The following is a 15,196-nucleotide window of genomic DNA, read 5'->3' as shown; positions in this document are numbered from 1 at the left end:
GTCTTGTCTAGATGATCCTGCAGTGCTTCTTTAACCAGCACCTCCATTAATTTCCCTGGAACAGAAGTTAAACTAACATGTCTATAATTACTTGTGTCGGCCTTTGATCTTCCTTTGTGAATTGGGGTCACATTTGCACAAATCCAGTCCATGGGTACTTCCTCTGAGTCCAAGGAAGCTCTCATAATTATGGCTAATGGTTTGCTTACTTCCTTTGCTGCCTCCTTTAATATAACTGGATAGATCTCATCCCCCCTTGGGTGCCTTTTTATGTTTATCTTCAATGATTTCTCCTCCACTTTCCTCTCAGTTATTACAAAATCATCTAGCTCACTGGCAGAGTTTAATTCACCTCTGGCATTCCCCTCCCTGAATAACTCCTCATGTGTGAATGTAGATGCAAAATACTCATTTAGTGTGTTAGCCACCTGAGCAGAATCATCAAGAGTTGAACTATTAATATCCAGTGGACCAATCTGATTCATCCCTTTCCTTCTAGAGTTTACTGAAATGTGTTAAGGGCTTTAGCCTCAGACTGCGAGAGATTTAGACAATGTACAAGTTCGTGCAAACACATCATATTAGTACATAGCTAAACTCTGAATTAGCACAAATATGCAAAGGTGGCATCATTTAAGTTATGTCTAGTCTCGCAGCCTGAAGCAAAAGCCCTTAACACATTTCCGTCTTAATTTATATTATACACTATCAGGCATCTCTAATATTGTAGAGTTATACTTCATAACTGTTTTGCCATCATTGCATCACTAGGGTACCAACCCACCCACCAAAGAAGGGCCATATAGCCCTGAAACGGTGCAGTCTGGGTGGTGGTATCTGCTGAGAATAAGTAACAACAGTCTTCTTTGGTGAAGCCGTACTTATTTGAAGTAGTTCAATATCATGGTAACTCGTTGTGCAAGGTATTCACAATATGATATGTAATTTAAATGATGCCGCCTTTGCATATTTGTGCTAATTCAGAGTTTAGCTGCATACTAATATATGCGCTTGCATTAACTTGTATGTTCTAGAGTTTACATAGGTAAAGCAGTCGTTGCTGTTTTTCTTTGCATCCTTTGCCAAAGATTTCTCATAATCTGCCTTTGCCTGCCTAATCTCCTTTGTGACTTGGTTACAGACCAGCTTATATCTATCATAGGCACCCATTAATTTCTATTTCTTCTCTGCCACATGTCTCATTAGTTCATCTGACATACATTTAGGCCTAAACCTTGAACAATATTTCTTAGTTGGTATGCCTTAGTTGGAAGCCTAGTAGCTTCCAAGATTAATTCTTTGAATGCCTCTCATTTTGAATTTGCTGTTGGTAACATCATCGGTTGGTCCCACCATATAGAATTTAAATACTGTCTCAGACCTCCGTAGTCGTCTTTACGAAAGCAAAAACCCTTCCCTTTACCCTTGATAGTAGTTATCTCTTTGAGTAAATTCCACTTCAGCACACTGTGATCACTGCCACCTAGTGGTTCCTTTATCTGCAGATTCTTAATGCACGAAGAATCACTACTGATAATCAGATCAAGAGTATTACTCTTTCTAGTTGCCTCCCGAACATGCTGATGTAGAAAACAATCATCCAATAAATCCACAAAAGCTTTGCTAGTGTGACTAACCCATAAATTCCAGTCAATATCTGTGAAATGAAAATCCCCCATTATAAGACTCTGATTTACTGGCCCACTTGATTTCCCTGTACAGTTTTTTATTATACTCATCAGAGTCATTAGGCCTATAACACACTCCTACTCTCAATTTTGATCTCCCAATGATTACGTCACATCAAACTGACTCGACACTGCACTGTCCAGTGATCGACTGGCTGCACTTCCATGGATTTTGTTTCTTAACTAATAGTATAACCCCTCCTCCCTTCCTATCTAGTCTGTCCTTCCTGTACACATAGTACTCCCCAAATTCCAGTTCTGCATTCCTTATATCTGTGTGACACCACATCTGTTGTTGTTGTTATGTGGTTTTTAGGAGCATTAGCAACTAGGGCCATATTGCTCCGGGATATGCGGTGGTCATTCCCTGACCTTTCCGCATCCTCCGTATTTGGTGGTGACGGGCTCGAACCCCGGTCTAATCAAGAAGCGTGTGCTACGCACTGCTGCTCCTTCCTACCTGGCTACGGAGGCACCTGACACCACATCTCTGATATCCCAACAATATCTGCCTTTGATGTTTTGACTAACACCTCAAAGTCATCAAATTTATTTACCAAACCCCTAGCATTGGTGTATACCCAAGTATACATGCACCTATTCCTATTCTTAGCTATCCTAACACAACCCATGTGTTTACTTGTACTGCAATGACTCCCAGCAGTCTCTGAAATACCCTGCATCTTGTTTTTCAGGCTGCTGCTCATTCCAATAGAAGCAGTGCAAGAATCAATTTCACCTCTGCCAGCGGCTACTGTTAATCTATTAGTCCTTGCATGTCCCCCCAAGTTAACAGTTTTCCAACCCACCTAACACTGCTATCATATATGCAGATTTATACTTGCATATTAATACAAAAACTTCCAAGCTTTATATACCAATAATGATATAAAATTGGCCGTAAAATATAGAGTATAAAATTTCATACATACTCACCACTAACTTCATAGTTATTTTGGCAAATGCAAATCCAAATGCTAATATAAACACATTTGGGCTAAGAATGAAGATTCCAGATAAGTATACCATGGTTGTAAAAAGTGTCAGTATGGCAAGTGGTACAACTGGATTCCAGATTTGTGTCCCCTGTGCAGGAAGAAGTACTGTTATTAATTGTTCCAGTTCATAATTCACATTATACATGAGCCACTGGTAAGTGACAAAAGAAATTAATCTTTTTTTTTTTCAATATTAAATTAGGAAAATAACTGTAACATTAGAAATAAAACTAATTAGGTTCTCTTCGACCATTGCTTATAGTGTTTACTTTACAAGCAGGTACATACTTTTATATGTTCCAAACATAATCTGTTAAGCAACCAAAAAGTCTATAAAAGTTCCTGGAATATGTTCCTCAGCAGGGTCAAGTGAAAAATGAAAAGCTATATAATTTGGAAGCATTTTTTAATGGTTTGAGTTGTGATTTCCAACAAAAAAGCTTCTCAAAATAAATGTATGGACCTCAATAATTGTGGGTCAATAACTTGTATGCTATTGTCACACTTTTGTTTAAAATGTAGAACTGTTTGCTTCTAAAATTTAATTTTATAGCCTGTATTAGTTGCTGAACCAGGTGCACAATTTCATTGAAAACTGACGATTTCAGCATTTTCTTCTCATACTTAAAATTTTCAAATACTGACGGTTTGTCTACAAATCATGTGACATTCCTACCTCTCTCTACTTTGTCCTCAAATTTAATGGTATATAACAGAGCTATGGTGCTAAATTTCTGGAGAATATCATATGGAAGTGTTCTATGTATCATATTGAGGTAAATTTCTCTTATCCTTCTACAAATATTGATATCAATGTAGAATGTATTGAGCACCATACCTCAAATTTAATGTAATTTTTGAATATTTCAGAATCACTGAATTTTCAAATCATTCATTGCCTGTTATATTTACAAGGCAATTTTCTGATGAATACTTAAAATATTTATCTTTGCTGCATTTTTCTTAACTAATCTATTAATCTACTAATCTCTTAACTAATATCTATTTTCATCAAAATTGGCACAAAAATATTTTATATATCTCTATCTTCTTTTACTTTAAGATTTTTATGCACATATTTAGCTGTCAAGCAGATGTATCAAAATAAAAGTCATAACAGCAAGTGCATTGGTGTACAAAGCTTGAAAAGGTTAGTAATACTTTTATTTTAAACTGTGTAATTTGCGATGCTATACTTATGATGGTTAAAGTGGAGGTTTTTACACAACTTTAACTGTATTCCTAAAGAATTAGGCATTCTTAAAGCAATTAAGTGATATTCCAGGGGTTTTGATATGTCTTTTTGTGGGGAGGGGAAACAATTTTAAACAAAGCAGATTTTTCTTGATTACTTTAACTTAATTAATAGAATTATATTTAACAGAAGAATTTCCTGCCATCCCAAGAAAGTTAATTTTTTTTTATGAAATACTTCACAATTTTAACATTTATTGAGATGCATACTGAAAGTTAAAATAATGAAGGAATACTATTCACATGGTCATCACTTTTAACAGAAATTCTCTCTTTCCAATAACTTTTTTATCAACTATCAAATGGGCATCAGTTGACAATTAAGAGAACCATTTTATATAAGTTATGAATACCTTTACAGACATTTGCAGAGGAGAACAATGAGATTAGTGAGAGGAACAAAAAGAGTACTCTTCCAGGAAAGACCTCAGTTCTCAGAGGAGATCAAATCTAAGTGTTTAAGATTTTGATTGGATTGTGTAAGCTCACTGTGATTGAATCTTTTCTTGCTCAGACTATGCATATGAAAGGACATAAATCCAAACTAAGGATGGATGTTTGTAGGGTAGATGTGTAAAATTTGTCTTAAGCCACCCTTGCTTAAGACAAATTTCTACACACACATGCACCATTCAATTGTTGGAACAAACTTCCACCTGGTGTTGTAGAGAGCTAGATAGTTTGAATAAATTCAGTGAAAACTAGTTTGAATGCATTGTTTTAATTATATCTCATATTGTGAATACCTTCACAATGAGTTGCCATGGCCACTACCTCGAATAAGTAATGCTTCACCTATGGAGAAGACTACTGTTACTTATTCTCGGCGGATATTGCCCTTAAGACGGCACTGTTTCAAGGCTTTTTGGTCCCTCTTGCATTCAAACTACCTTGGTAGTAGAAATGTATGTGCATTACCCATGCAAAAACAAACTCCTTCATACAGGCCAAGAAATATCTTTTAGATTAAACCAGGCACACCATTAGGCATCTCTCATATTGTGCAGTTATACTTCATAACTGGGTTGTTAGCATTAGCATTAGTAGAGGCATATGATGCAAGAAAGCAAGCTTATGCAGTATCAGCCAAAAAAAAAAAAAAAACACTCCCATTTCACCCCTCCGTTCATTCAAAATACCTGTCCAGCTGAGCCTTAAATTTATTTATGCTATCAACTTCCACAACAAGGGGTGGAAGTCTGTTCCACCAACCAACTACCTGCTGACTAAAGGAAAAATTTCCTCACATATATCCTACATCTGTCTTTCCTCAATTTGAATTTATGCCCTCTCAGGTGATTATTCTGAGCAAGAGAAGGATCCCATCAGCATTGAGCATGCTCAAACCATTCAAGGCTTTATACACCTCTATCAGATCACCTCGCTAGTGCCTAGTCTCCAGACACTGTAATTTGCAAAACTTAAGCCTTTCTTCGTAAGAGCAACCCTTTGTTCCATTCACTAGTCTTGTTGCCCTTCTCTGTACTCGTTCCAGCAGCTCTACATCCTTTTTGAAATGAGGCCTCCAGACATGTATACAGTACTCAAGGTGTGGCCTGACCATTGCCTTATACAAGGGAATAATCACCTCCTTATCCCTGCTAGAAAAATTCCTGTATATCATTGACAAGACACCATGAGCTACTCTTGCAGCCCATCTGCACTGCTCTGAAAACTTCATATCTGCCTGCACAATTACCCCCAGGTGCTTTTCATTCTCTACCACTGTCAGTGTAGTACAACAGAGTTGATACGTTGCTCTGGGGTTACTGTTTCCCATATGTAGTACTTTACATTTGTCAATGTTAAACTTCATTTGCCACCTCTCAGCCCATCTGTCACTATTGCAACCACAGGATACCTATCCACCCACCGAAGAGAGGCCAAAATGCGAGGTAGTGCAATACCATGGCAACTCATTGCAAAGGTATTCACATTATGAGATATAATTAAAACAATGCATTCAAAAACTACCTTGGTAGTATAAATGATGTGTGTTCATTACCCATGCATAAACAAACTCCTTCAAATTTAATATGCATTTTATGTTGACTTTGCAGTTTCCATTTGCATGATCTTTCTAGATTGCCATATCTTATCTGTGTTTACAAGTAATTGTACACAGACTTTATAACAGAGGGCAGTAAAAAAAACATTTCAAAATCAGAAGAGAAACTCCTACTGTTAGTGGCAGTAATCTAATATTAGTAAAAGCCAGAATTCTGTGGAATTCTGATCTATAAGTTGATCAAACTAAACCACATAAGTAGATTTGAAGGATATTACTGCATTAAAAAATATAGCAACAAGCTTTTCTTTTTTTCATGTTTTTTTTTTTTGCATTGAATTTTTTTTTAACATTCTGATTTGATTTTGAAAAACAATTCTCTAATGCTGGATAACCAAATCAAAATAAGAACACATTAATATTTAAAAGAAGTAATGTACAGAGTGTTTATTTTTATAAAGCATAATTTTCACTAAGAAACTTGTCCCACAGAGCCAGTTGCCATTATCACGTGCACATGACCATACATGTTCAGGGAATTTGCTAATGAAAGAATTAAAATACATTTTTTTTTTTTTTTTTTTTGTATGTATAAAAAATGGATCAGCATGCACCATTTCAATTTTTAACTGGCAAGGTTAAGAACCACAAGAAATTCATAACAGAATGTTAACTGCATCTCAAGGCAATGCTCCAAAACTGCTGTCATAGAGTGGTAAAGAAAGAAGAGTATTCAGTGCAAGCATTCTCTATCTCCGAGAGAGAGAGAGAGAGAGAGAGAGAGAGAGAGAGAGAGAGAGAGAGAGAGAGAGAGTTTGTTTGTTGTTTGGTTTTTAGGAGCATTAGCAACTAAGGCCATATTGCTCCGGGATATGCAGTGGTCATTTCCTGACCTTTCCGCATCCTCCGTATTTGGTGGTTACGGGCTCGAACCCCGGTCTAATCAAGAAGCGTGTGCTACGCACTGCTGCTCCTTCCCACCTGGCTACGGAGGCACCTGAGAGAGAGAGAGAGAGAGAGAGAGAGAGAGAGAGAGAGAGAGAAAAAAGCTGATTCCAGATTTCTGCAGGAAAATTTCTGTAAACTTTTGGTATTTTGCTGTTAGATTTTGAAGAACATAATGACAAAAACATTAACTCAGTATTGCTTTTGATCCTGTTAGAAGAAGGAAAAAAATAATCAAAATATCTCATTTTGATTTAGATATAATAAACTGGTCAAAATAGCTGTCAAAAAATAGTTCTGTCAGCAGTAAGAAATTTTCTGGAGAAGTATACAGATTATTGAAGCAATGGAACATCTGTCTAAACATTGAAGGTGATGTCTGAATTAAGGAACAGATACCACTCTTCTTTTAACATTCCTGACGTATTAATCCAACAACAACACATAGTGGCCTCTCAGAAATCCCTGTCCCACTGAAAAAACTTTTTACCATTCATCAACCAGATGGTCCGAACAAGCTACAACTCACAGCACCTTCCAATGTACTGTGAGTATTTTATTCATGTCATCTGAGTATTTATTCATTTAATGCTATTTATTTAATATTATAGTTATATGATGAGTTTTTCCTGTAATACAGCCTGTACATTTCTTGGCAAGGAATTTCCTTCCCATACATTGCACATGTATCCAGTAATGTCCACATATTGTCAGGTGGATGGCTGTAGCATTGAATGTCCTTTCCCGTAGGTCCTAAATATGCTCAATTGGGTGTTGAGATCAGTTGAGTTTTGGATGGTCATGAGAGGATGGAGAAATCATTGTCATGTTACTGAAACTAGTTAGCAACCTGCTATGCCTTGTGGTATGGTACATCTTGTTGATTGACAGTGGAGTTTCTTCCCATTTAGCTGTTGCCTAATGGTGATCAGAGGATCCAGGGCATGCCACAAAAACAGTCCTCAAATCATAACACCACCTCCAGCCTGGCAAACACCAACAGCACATCCAGATGCCATAGCCTCATGTTGTTTTCTCCAAATGCAGATATACCCATCAACATGATAGATACTGAAGTACCCATGCACGGTGCAGTTTTTTGTGTCTCACAGTGAGCATGGATACCCACAATGACTTTCAACTGCCATAGCCTATGTGAGCTGATGTCCAGTGCATAATCCATGTGGATATTGGTCTTTCTATTCTTAAGTTGTATGGGTGATTGTGTTATGAGTTGAGACAAACAATACTCATGTGGACTGCTGCACAGCTGATCATTCAAAAAAAAAAATGATCACCACATGTGCAAACTACCCTGTCAATCTTATAGCAGCAGTTCCCGACTGAGTTTTCACTAGCAGACCAGCCCATTTCTACACAAGAGGATGCTGCTAATGCAAAGCTAACTCAGTGTATGTTTATTGTAACATATATATATATATATATATATATATATATATATATATATATATATATATATAACTCACACTAAATTTACGAGTTTTTATATAAAAGATATTTTGTGATTATTGGATTTATAATGATGATTGGGAATAAGGCTGAGAAATGCCTCTCAGCCCTATGATTTTGATGATCTATCACATCCTAATGTGCCTACTTATGGTATAAAATTGTCAGCATGGCTAATGTAATTGTAAACCCACAGGTTCAGAAACTTTTATACCTTGCACCCCCATCTCTCCCAAAAGACTTCATTTGTTGTTGTAGAAGTGGGTAGTTTGAATAAATTAAAGGAAAAACTAAACAAATTATTGGAGGGATGAACAGATGATGTGGGAAGTTTTTTTTTTTTGGCTGATGCTTTATAAGTTTGCTTTCTTGCATCATTTGCCACTGCTAATAGTAATCTGTTTTAAGACACTATAATTTCAGTATCTTTCATCAATAGGTAACTGGACCAAGTAAAAATTTTTAAAATTTAAATGTCTGCTAGTACTGTGCAATAAATATCTACATACTAGTTGTGAAAATCAATACAATCATACAAAATTGATCATAAGGTAATGGCAGTTTGATATATTATTGGTATTAATATTGGAAAACTACGCAAAGAAGCAAGCTTTTATAGCACCAGCAAAGAAAAAGGTTAAAAAATATTTATTTACTTCCACAAAACCAGATGAAAGCTTGTTCCAACAATCAATCTCTTCCTCAAATAAAGTTTGGTGCATCCATCATGCGGCTTGTTTTTTTCCAGTTTAGATTTATTGTCTCCTTGTGTGTGGGTGTATGTGTGCACATGCGTATGTGTGGGCCATCCATGAAAGAGGAAAAATTACATCAAAATTTGATTTGCTCCATTAGCATAAATCAGTTCAATCAGTTCTTCAATACTTTAATCAGTTCTCCATTATTTTCAGACACTACAATTTACAGAATTGTTTCTTGGTAAGAAAACTCTTATGTACCAAACTAATCTTGTTGCTTTTCTCTGCACCTGCATCAACAGGTCACCATCCTTCTTAAAATTAGGCTTCAAGACCTGTATGCAGTACTAAAGGTGTGGCCCAACCATTGGACTGGACTAATGTTATTAGTGGAGTCCCCCAGGGTTCGTTGCTGGGCCCATTGTTGTTTTATATATTTATTAATGATATTGTAAGTTATATCAGGCTTAATGTCAAGTTTGCAGTTGATACAAGGTTGGAAGGGTGGTTAATGACAGTAATTAGGGTAAGCTACTACAACAAGATCTAAAAAAAAAATTAGACAGATAGGCTGAGATGTGACAGTTGAAGTTTAAAATTGACAACTGCACGGTACTGCATATGGCTAGTAGCAATTCCATACTAATGTATCAAATGTGTGGTACTGCACTCAGGGTAGTGGAAAATGAAAAAGACTTGGGAGTAATTGTGCAGTCAGATATGAAGTTCTCTGAGCAATACAGACAGGCTGCCAGAACAGCTCATAGGGTTTTGTCTATGATATACAGGAACTTTGCTAGTGGGAATAAGGAAGTGATTATCCCATGGTTAGGCTGCATCTTGAATATTGCATACAGTTCTGGAGGCCTCATTTTAGGAAGGATGTAGATCTGCTGGAATGGGTGCAGAGAACAGCAGTGAGATTCGTGAGGAGAATGAAAGGGTGGGCTTACCAAGACTGGCTTCAGTTCTGAAAATTGCAATATCTGGAGACTAGGCACCTGTGTGGTGATCTGATTGAGGTGTTTATGGCTTTGAATGGATTGAGCATGCTCAGTGCTCAGACTACATACATGAGGGGACATTAATTCAAATTGAGGAAGGATGATTGTAGGGAGGAAAGCAAGCAAGCTTAAAAAAACCATTATAAGCTTGCTTGCTTTCTTGTATTATATTCCACCAATAATAAGGTGTAAATCATATTCTTCTCTGTTCCAGTTTTCCTTCCATTTGAGAGTATCCAAGGATATCTTGGGTGGGAGGGATTACTTTTATTTCTACCTACCAACTTGTTTCTAGTTGTGGATAATAACTGGATTGAATTGCTTCATTAAAGCAATTCAATCCAATTTAGTGAAAAATTAGTTAAAAATAGTTATCACTTGTTTTTAACAAAAGAAAATTATCTGAATTCTGAAAGGAATCTTCAAAATTGAAAAGACTAAATGTTAAACAACTTTCAAATAATACTGATTTGCACAGGCTCACCTTTTTCCTGAGTATCTTGACATAATCATCTAAAGGAGTTCTCCCTCCACAAATATATCCAATATTGGCAACCACTGATTTCACTATTGATAACAATGTCAGAATACATAGAATGTATCGAAATTCTAATCCTCTTATTCCAATCTTTAGGAAAAAAAAAAAAAATTATAAATTATGTATGACTGCTACTTGAAACACTACATTTAAGTACAAAGAGACATTGTGCACTTAAATTTTTTCACTGTTAAATTATCTACATTATTTTTTGTCATATACTATCCTAAGCAAATGAGTAACAACTCAAAATCATGTGAAGTAATATTATGGTTTGCTGAGATAGTAATGGATGTTTTTCTGTTTGCATGAGAAAGTTGTTCTTCAGTAATCACTGACTTAAATTCCATGTCAGCTTGTTTCAGATGTTTTAACTCAGCCTCAAGTAACTGTATTCTCTGCAAATTTCGTTAAATTCATTTTATAGAAAGATTATGCCTAAAGCCACAGACCAACTCTGTATAAATTAGAGAAATATTCCCTAAAGTCACTTCGATCAGACTCCAATCCCGAAGTAATCTGCACACATCAAACTTCTAGAACAGCTTATACTTGAAATGAGATAATGCTATTTCAGAAATAATAAAAATATCGAGAAAAAAAAAACCACAACCTACTCAAATATATTTCTTTAACTTAATATAAATTTAATTAAAAATGTATTTTTTTCTTTTCAAATGGTTCTATTCTGAGATAAAGTATAAATAATTCATATTAACTGCAAGAGCTACTACTACTAATAATAATACTCAGTCTGAAAAATATAATAAATATTATTAACTTTTTATTATAAAGAATAAAAGGTATGCTTTTACAGTCAAGCACGGAAAATTCTTTTAGATTACATATTTTTTAACGATTTTAGAAAATAGAAGTTTGTTGACTTCACTATGTGGCTTCCAGGCTAGATGGGGGTTCTTCAACAAGAATTACACAGAATGTAACAAATGCAACATTATGATTCCACATGATAGAAAACATGACGACGGACATTAAAATAATAATAATTGCATAGATGAGAAGTGTTCCATTTATAACAATTTCCATAAATAGATCAATAATAATGTGGGTATTTTTAAAAAACATTTTTTTAACCTTGAATCAAAAGATCAAGGCAGTGGGAGAATCTGTGCTGCCAATTATCATGACTAGATAATTGGCATCACAAAAGGTATCAAGGCAGCTGAATTTTTTGAAATGGAATTCTCCAGTCCCTTTTTTCACAACCATGGAAAATTTCTCACAAACAGCAGGGCTGCCACAAGTGGGTAGGCGAGGTAAGCGTTGCTTACGGGCGACAGTTCAGGAGGGTGCCAAAAAATGTTTGACATATACAAGTTGGACCTCTGTTTAACGAACATTTTTATAGTGAAATTTTCTAGTTAGCGATATTTTTTGAATACTCCTTTATAATTACATTTAAAATAGTTTCCGTAGAACGAAGAAAATATCCATATAACGAACGGATTACGAGAGACATTATTATTATTAGCTACATGGTGCAAGGAAGCCTGAGACTTATGTTGCACCAGCCAAAAAAAAAAAAAATTCCACGAGTTACCCTGTTTGTTATTTGGTTTTTTAGGAGCATTAGCAACTAAGGCCATATTGCTCCGGGATATGCAGTGGTCATTCCCTGACCTTTCCGCATCCTCCGTATTTGGTGGTGACGGGCTCGAACCCCGGTCTAATCAAGAAGCGTGTGCTACGCACTGCTGCTCCTTCCCACCTGGCTACGGAGGCGCTTTCGAGTTACCCTGAGAGAGAGAGAGAGAGAGAGAGAGAGTCAAAAGTAGAAGGGAATTGGGTGAGTATGGGCTTGGGTGTGCCAAGCCCATACTCACCAGATGTGAGCCCCTGGGGGCAATTAATTGGGAACGCATTAACAGTTCACACCTCTGGATTTCAGGCAATTGAGACAATTAGTGCTGCTACTAAGCACGAATTAAGAGCCAAAAGGGATTACCATTCTGCAACTTGGTACTCATAAAACCTATCCAACAGCCAGTCCCACATGCCTAGAAGTCACGCTGATCATCTGATTTGGTTAAATGTTTACCAATATTCAACACAGCAGGTAAATAATTCTTTTGAAATAAATACAGTATATGAAATTGCAGATTTATGTTAATTTTCTTATTATCTGGATACGTGTTTCATATTTATCTTTCCCAGAGTTATACTCCATGTACAACCCTGTACTTCGGAGAGAAAGAGGAAGAAGGCAGTGATAGGACGTAAAGGCACCTCCTACTCATTGCTTTCTCTCTCTCCTCCTCACCTGCATGTTACTGGGAGATGTCACGTGAGATCACAGTATGTCAGAGCACAAAATGAAGAGAAAGAAACGGCATTTTTTTAAAAAAATGCAGCTAGCAAAAATTAACACCACATGCAACCCACTGATTTGTCTCACCAGTATGTTATTAGATGATTTCACAGGATCTGCAAAATGCAAGGGACCTGCCTCTGTCCCCGCAAAATTGGCTCATATTGTTGCGACCCACTTCCTCCTGGGTACCATCCCCGCAATTTTTGTTCATACCCTATTCCGATACTACTAATATTACAAGATAAATACTAGAAATGACTAGAGACGCTACATATTTTGCTATGATTTTGATATAATCACTGAAGACAAAAATAAAGATATGGCTGCAAGGAATCATACTAAATCAATAGCCTTAAAAATGACATCTTATAAGTTTCTTTGTTCAATTATAATTTGACATGATATTAATCCGGTAAGTAAAATCCTCCAAAAAAAAAAAAAAAAAAAAAAAAGGATTCTGATATATATGAAGCTCTTGAATGTAATGTCTACAAAATATCATGAATATTTTCAAGAAAATAGAATAGAGGAAGCAATCCAAAATTTTTTTGATTCGGCTAATAATATGGCTACTATCATTGGCATTGAAGCTTCGTTTCCAGAAATAAGCACTGTAAGGAAAAGGTTGAAAAACGTGTTGCAAATCCTATTCAGGATTCGCAACAAAATATCAAAATTATTTTTTTCTTTTAAATTATGGGCACAACAATTTTCTTGTTAACTGAAAGGTTTAGAAATATGAAAGAACATGTAGAAATATTTAAAATTTTTTAATATTTCTGAATTAAAAAAAATGGTCAGATGATGATTTATTAGATCATTGCAAAGATTTACATATTAAGTTGAGACATTGATCGTAATGAGTCTGATTTGATGGTTTAGCATTATCTGAAGAACTTAGAATACTTCAAATTTTTATTAAAGACAATATTATTCCATTTGAAGTTTTGCAATATATTTTTTAAAATCGATTTTACAGATAATTTTCCAAACGTAGCAGTTGCATTAAGAATTTTTCTTAATGCAGCTTTACCACTGAAACTTTACCAGTTTCAGTTGTCTCGGGTGAACGGAGTTTTTCAAAATTAAAACTCCGTTTCAAAACAAAAATTATTTACGATCGATGATGTCTGCACAACGAATCTCTAATAGTACCAGAGGCTCACATCTGGTGAGTATGGGCTTAGCACACCCAGGGTCCTGAGCTGAATATCATCATATGTGATTCCTTTCTACTGTCTCTCTCTCTATGGGTAACTCAGAATTCTTTTTTTTTGGCTGGTGCAGCATAAGCCTCAGGTTTCTTTGCACCTTATGGCTAATAATAATAATTTGGCAATCATTTCCATAGAAAATGATCATTTGGAACAAATAAACATAAATGAATTAATTAATAAATTCACACATCATAAACATAAATTTGTATAATTTTACCATTATAATTTTCCTTTTATTCTATTATTGTGGGTAAAATTTCTGTGATTTAGAATTTAAAGTTTATTCCCAGAATTTCAGAAGGATTTTGTTATTTTTGTTTATTGTTTCATTATATTATATGTGAGATGTTGTAATTCTTTTCTTTTTAATAAATTAATAATAATGATTTACGCCTTATTTAAATTTTAATCCAAATATTTTGGGGAGGCAAATAGGGTCACAGTGGCCCTGACAGACAGAACCATGCAATTTGTTGAATGCTACAGCTTATTTGACTTAATAAGCTTAGAGAGAGAAAGATGTATTTTAAGATTATTATTATTATTAGCCATATGGTGCAAAGAAGCCTGAGGCTTATGCTGCACCAGCCAAAACAAAATTTCTGAGTTACCCTGAGAGAGAGAGAGAGAGAGAGAGAGAGAGAGAGAGAGAGAGAGAGAAGGGAATCACCACGAAAGAGAAGAATGATGATATCCAATCAGGCCTCTGGGTCTGCCAAGCCCATAGTCACTAGATGTCAGCCCCTGGGGTTAAATGAAATAAAGAGCTTTAAATAAATTAAATAATTTTATAACTAAATAATTAAATAACTTTAAATAATTAATTAAAGAGCCTTGTCGATCAATTCGGCCCTGGAGGGATTGTGCAAGGCTCAAGGGGTAGAATTTTTTTCAGCCTGGACTGTACTTGTTAACAGGAGAGATTGCTTCTACAGGGATGGGATACACTTAAATAGAAAGGGTGCAAGAATTTTTGCTGATGCTGTCGAGGCAGTGTTAGGTGGGTCGGAAAACTGCTAGTTGGGGGGGATACAAGGACTAATA

The 15,196-nt window shown here is 35.7% G+C and overlaps 1 protein-coding gene across 2 annotated transcripts in view; it reads right to left on the bottom strand.

Moving 5' to 3' along the window:
- The window catches only part of LOC150077428 (choline/ethanolaminephosphotransferase 1-like), a 188,617-nt gene that overhangs the window by 46,688 nt on the left and 126,733 nt on the right, over positions 1 to 15,196 (bottom strand). For both annotated transcript variants that reach the window (XM_090386011.1, XM_090386010.1), the window contains exons 7-8: positions 10,550 to 10,693; positions 2,625 to 2,774 (exon numbers count right to left, since the gene is read on the bottom strand). In XM_090386011.1, the coding sequence (XP_090242137.1) occupies positions 2,625 to 2,774; positions 10,550 to 10,693 (294 nt within the window). The remainder of the gene's footprint in view (positions 1 to 2,624; positions 2,775 to 10,549; positions 10,694 to 15,196) is intronic.

The sequence above is a fragment of the Mastigoproctus giganteus genome, chromosome 12 (assembly GCF_048544385.1).
Source record: "Mastigoproctus giganteus isolate SK-2022 chromosome 12, ASM4854438v1, whole genome shotgun sequence".
Classification (NCBI taxonomy): Eukaryota; Metazoa; Arthropoda; class Arachnida; order Uropygi; family Thelyphonidae; genus Mastigoproctus; species Mastigoproctus giganteus.
The sequence above is the reverse complement of the archived record's forward strand: the minus strand, read 5'-3'. Positions and strand labels throughout refer to the sequence as shown.